The sequence below is a fragment of the Dipodomys ordii genome, unplaced genomic scaffold, assembly GCF_000151885.1.
Source record: "Dipodomys ordii isolate 6190 unplaced genomic scaffold, Dord_2.0 Scaffold64, whole genome shotgun sequence".
Lineage (NCBI taxonomy): Eukaryota > Metazoa > Chordata > Mammalia > Rodentia > Heteromyidae > Dipodomys > Dipodomys ordii.
Window position 1 is genome coordinate 4,816,237 of NW_012267280.1, and position 5,410 is coordinate 4,821,646.

The window sequence follows — 5,410 nt, forward strand, 5'->3', positions numbered from 1 at the left end:
CCCGGCGGCCCGGGAGCCGGTGGGGCAGCGGAGGAGATCAACACCAAGGAGGTGGCGCAGCGCATCACCGCGGAGCTGAAGCGCTACAGCATCCCGCAGGCCATCTTCGCGCAACGCATCCTGTGCCGCTCGCAGGGCACGCTCTCCGACCTGCTGCGCAACCCCAAGCCGTGGAGCAAGCTTAAGTCCGGCCGAGAGACCTTCCGCAGAATGTGGAAGTGGCTGCAAGAACCCGAGTTCCAGCGCATGTCGGCGCTGCGCCTGGCAGGTAGGAGCGCGCCGCTCACTTCCCCCCCACGGCCCGCGAGCGAGCGCCGGCGCGGGGCTCCCCAGCGCCGAGCAGGGCGGCGCCGAGCGCCCGACCGACCGGCCCTGCGCCCCGTTAGCCTAGGCCCCTTCGGAGAAGGCTAGATCAAGATCTGCGTCCCAGTCTGTGGGTATCGACGCCAAAAGAGGAAAGGGATGGGGGTGGGGGGGGAGGGAATGGGGCCTTCTTCCCTCTCCAGCATGTCGCCGTCCCGGTCCCCCCTTGGGAACCAGCCCCTACGGGTTCCTCGTCCCTTTTGTCCTGCGAGGTCCAGGTTCAGGCCCTTTCTCCGACACCGAGCTCAGGATAGATCATTGTGTATGTGTTGTATATATGGATGTGTGTGCGTGCGCGCGCGTTCGTGCGTGCGTGCGCCTTGGGCTGAGGGGTGCTGTCTGTCAGATTGGGGTACTCCCCTCCTCCATAGTTAAACCTGGGACCCCCCCCACTCCCCACCCCAGCCCCGGTCCACCCAGTTGGTGCGCGGGAGCTGCTGGCGCCTCCCCGGCAGAGCTCAGGCTGGGCCAGGCTCAGCCCTCCAGCCCTCGCCGTTCTTTGTAGCTGGGCCCCGGCGATCGATAGTCCCTACCTCCCCACCCCTCCGGCCGCTGGCAAAGGTCACCCGAGAATGGGCGGGGGGAGGGGCGACCCCGGGGACCCTCGGCTCGCGGCCCGCCAGAGGCCTTCACAGCCGGGCCTGTTGGCAGCTCGCCTGTGTGTGCTCCTGGGTTGGATGTCCTCACCCCTCTCCTCCTAGCTCTTAGGTTTTTCTCTCTGGCTTCTGATCTATTTTCCCGCTGCTCTCTGGTTTCCTTATTCTTCCTTGTCCTTTTGCTTCTGTCTCTCTCTCAGGTAGCTCCCCCTCCCCCCTCCCGGACCTGCTCCCTCCCTCCCCAATGGACAGCAGCTGGGTCTACACATCCCCTCTCCAGCGAGGAAGCCCCCTTCAGGACTCGACAGACTGTGTGTTTGGGGGGGGCCGCAAGAGAGCCTCCAGTCTGGATGAGGGTTTTTCCCTGGCAGTGTTGGGGAGGGGGCTGTGCACCCAGCCACAGGGACAATAGCAGCTTCCAAATCGATCGCTTTCTCTACACACAAGAGCCAGAAAAGGTGGGGGGGCAGGCTGGGCCAGCAAGGAAGGCAGGAGGGATTTGACCGGACCGTACCCCTGTTCCTGCCAACAGAGAGGCTGAGGAGAAGAGAGGAGTTGGGAGGCTGAGATTGTCCTGAGTTGTGACACCCCCTCCCATTCAGCAAGCAGTTCCCTCTCCTTCCATTTCCAGGCTCGCTGGACAAAGCTCCTGGAGTCTGATGGGCCTCAGTTTCCCTCTTCTGCCAGACCAGGGTCTATCTAGCTGCAGCTCATATAGAGTTCTTAGAGTCTCCACTTTGGACCTCGGAGTAATTGTCTCTCAAATGTGGCAGGTAACTAAATCCCCAAGGATGTTGCTGGACCACGTTAGAAAGAACTACTAGCACTCAGACAGCTTCCCATTAGGGCAGAATCGCTGGGTTCTGTTCCTCAGACACATTGCACATCGGGGACTTCATCGTCCTCACCGTGGATGTCCAGCCGCCGTGCCAACGCAGGCTGCACTGTGCCGTGTAGGTGAACTCAGGTGACAGACATCATATCCCACAAGGGACCTGTCACCCCGCTGCCTTGTCCCCTGCCTAATGCCACCTCCAGACACATTATAGATGGCATGTGTTGTATTCTCCCTGCCCATGGTGTACCCAGAATCCATGCCAGCCTCCACATCTGTTTACATATCTAAGATTGACCCGTTAGTGGCATTTGGAAGGCCTATTTGAGGGGCCAAGCCGCGGAAGATTGCCCAGAGAATCACAAAGACAAGCTACAGGCTGCGTGAGAAGTTGACAGTGGAGCAGGTGGACAGAGTGTTTGGTGCTGGGAGCCTGTGGACGGCTCATTCGCGGCGGCCATCCGGTCTCAGGGCTCCCCTTTCTGCTCAGGTGTAGTTGCGACGGGGCAGGGAGGCAGAGTTACTCCGGGCATCGCCTCCCTAACCTTTGCAGTGGTGAACAGCCTCCACACTCAGGGTCTATTTTCCGTTTGGGAAACAGGAGCTGGAGTAGTGGGGAGCCGCCGGTCACCTGGGTGGCTGTAGGTGAGTGCGGGGGGGGGGGGGTGTGTGTGTCAAGATTCTCCGTCTCAAGCAAGGCTCTGGAAGAGTGGGGAGAGTGAACCAGGGCCCCCCTCTGCCCTTCATGACCCTCCCTTTTGGCTCCCTCCGCGTGCCAGCTAATCCAGGACGCCGTGGACACCTGGACACTCCGCCTGGGATGTCAGAAGTCGCACGGCCGCCAAGGCTGAGGGATAATTTAAGGCTTGGGCAGGCGGAGGCCTTTAGTTCCGGTCGCTGCGCAGATGAAAAGCGATTAAGTGGCGGCAAATCGAGGCGTTTAGGGGAGGCGGCCGGTGCATCCCCACCGCACTCACCCGCAGCACGGCCACGACCTGCTGGCGCCCGGAGCTTCCTCCCCGGAGAGGCTTCCTCCTCCCCAGCATCCTCTACCCGCGCACAGCGAAATCTGCACAGCCAGCCTGGCCAGCAGGGGAAGCCCCTTGCACACGGGCAGCCACTGTCCCCAGGCAGCCTCCAGTGTCCTGCCAGGAGAAGGAACTGTGAGAGAAAGGAGGAAGGGGACCACGGTGGGGAAATGGAGATGGACAGAGGGGACACAGAGGAAAAAAGAAAGAGACTGGAAAAGAAAGAAGAAACCAAAACAGAAAGGACTCAGGGAAAGACAAAAAGAGACAGGGAGACAAAGACCAGGCAAAGGAGACACAGACAGCGGCAAGGAGACAGAGTTAGATCAGGGGCTAGAGGAGCCTTTGCTGGACTCTTCTCCCACCCATCTCCTGGACCCCCAGACCTGGAGAAACAGTGGCCCTCTCTCTCTCTCTCTCTCTCTCTCTCTCTCTCTCTCTCTCTCCCTCTTCTCCTCTCTCTCTCTCTCTCTCTTCCTCACGATTGCAGCCCCAGTAGTAAGGGCTGCAAGAGATGACCAAGTGGTTTCTTTGTTCCAAGAAATCCTTCACGATTTCTAGTTTCAGTACGGAATCTGTGTGCCTCAGTTTGCCCATCTGTAAAATGTGTGTCTGACGGTACCATTTGGTGATTCCAGGCCCAGTTAGTGTAGGGAAGGGCAGCCTTGAAGCTCCCATCCCGTTCCTACCAGGATGGGGCATCACACCCCTCCCGCGCCAGAATCCTCCTGCAGAAGCCCCCGCCCACCCCAGCGGCTTCTCGAACTGTGATTATAAGAGAAGGCTGGGGGAGGGGCGGTCGATGAATTCGAATTACCGTCTCTAATTCATCACCACCGTGGCTGGGTCGATAGCTCTGGCCGTCTTCAAATATTGTTTAAATTGCAACTGCGGAGGAAAAGTATTTTTTGTAGCCGATCAGAAAAATATACATAAAAATAATAAAATAATCAGAGGGAGGCCGTTGACACACTAACGCACCTTCGTTTCCTCTTCCTGATCCTCACTGGGTGGGGAAGGGTAAAGAACCCAGAAATCCTGTGGGATCCAAGGTGGGGGAAACTGAGGCAGAGAGGAACCTGGCACCTATGGGATTCTTGCCCCCAACATGGAACAAATCGCATCATCCCTAGGACAAAAACCAGAGTGGTTTCTGGAAAGAAATGCTAAAGGCCCTGGCTTAGTAATGACCCAACTAGAGGGTAGGACTGCCAAGAGCTGGGGTTCTATCAGGACTATGATAGATCCCTCACACAAGTCCTCAATTCCTCCATCCAGGACGGGTGGGTGGGAGAAGAGAGAAATGCGGGATCTGAGAGTCTCCTTTGAGGGAACAAGTGCTGTTGCTCCTTCTCTCTTAAAGGATCCCTCCCTGGCTCTGTGTGTGTGTGTGTGTGTGTGTGTGTGTGTGTGTGTGTGTGTGTGTGTGTGTCTAGGGGGTGCCAGTACAGCTTGAACTAAGAATCTGGTTGCTGTACCTTTGCATTTTGCTCAAGGCAAAGCACTCTACCGCTTGAATCACAACTCTACTTCTGGCTTTTTGCTGGTTTGTTGGGGAGCTAAGAGTCACATGGACTTTTGTAAAGCCCAGGTTGGCTTCGGACCATGATCTTCAGATCTCAACCTCCTGAATAATTTATAGGCATGAGCCACTGACACCTGGTCCTGGTGCCTTTTGGGAAAACCTTACCACCTACCCACCGCAGGAAAGAGACTCCAGCCTTCCAGCAGATAGACGAGAGAGCTGTCAGTATCAGGGAGAGCTAGAAATCCTGGACCTCACCTGGGTTCCAACCCCTGGGCAGAGAACCCCATAGACTGGAAGGAACGGAACTGGTAGCCACAGATGCTTCATGGCTTGGGCAGACAGGAAACATATCCAGGGCTTCAAGTGCTGCACATTTGGGACTTCTGTGCACAGTGCCCAGAGAGACAGAGTCTCCTCAAAACCAGCTCCCTCCCTCTTAAGCCAAGACCTGGGCTTTGCTGGGAAGCTTCCCTGATCATTGCTCTCTCTTGCACGTGTCCAGCACAGGGAGAAGGAGAGGCAAATAAACCCTGAGAGGAGACCGGCGAGGAGGCCCTAGTCCCTTGGTCTTTCGTCTCAGTTCCCCCTCCATAGATGGAACTCTGTGGAATAATCTTTTTGTTGGGGTGGGGGGAAAAACAGGTACTGGTTTGTTTGGTTTTCTTGCTTAAGGCTGGCATTCTACCACTCGATCCATACCTCCATTCTCCAAGTTTTGCTGGTTCATTGGAGATAAGCACTGCCCAGACTTTTCTTCCCATGCTGATTTGAACCTGGATCCCCAGATCTCAGCCTCCTGAGTAGCTGGGATTTCAGGCGTGAGCCACCAGCCCCCAGCTTCTGAAATGATCTGTTTTAACTGGATGCAGTTACTACTCCACAGACAAGCAAGCAGAGGCCAAGAAAGCAAGCGAAGGAAGCCTGCCAAGGCTGGGGTGTGGGGGTAGGGGGCTGTGAGGGAGGGGTGCTGGTGTTGAGAACCAGGGCAGGGCACTCCGGTGGGGTTAGCTGGCAGCCCTGCAGGGAGGAAGGCTGGTCTGGAGAGCTCCGCAGGGCATTG

The 5,410-nt window shown here is 57.2% G+C and overlaps 1 protein-coding gene across 1 annotated transcript in view; it reads left to right on the top strand.

Moving 5' to 3' along the window:
* Onecut3 (one cut homeobox 3) overlaps positions 1-5,410 on the top strand; it is a gene marked incomplete at its 5' end in the record, with an annotated part of 18,483 nt that continues 13,073 nt past the window's right edge. Inside the window, one exon of the mRNA XM_013022699.1 lies at positions 1-268. Within this exon, the coding sequence (XP_012878153.1) occupies positions 1-268 (268 nt within the window). The remainder of the gene's footprint in view (positions 269-5,410) is intronic.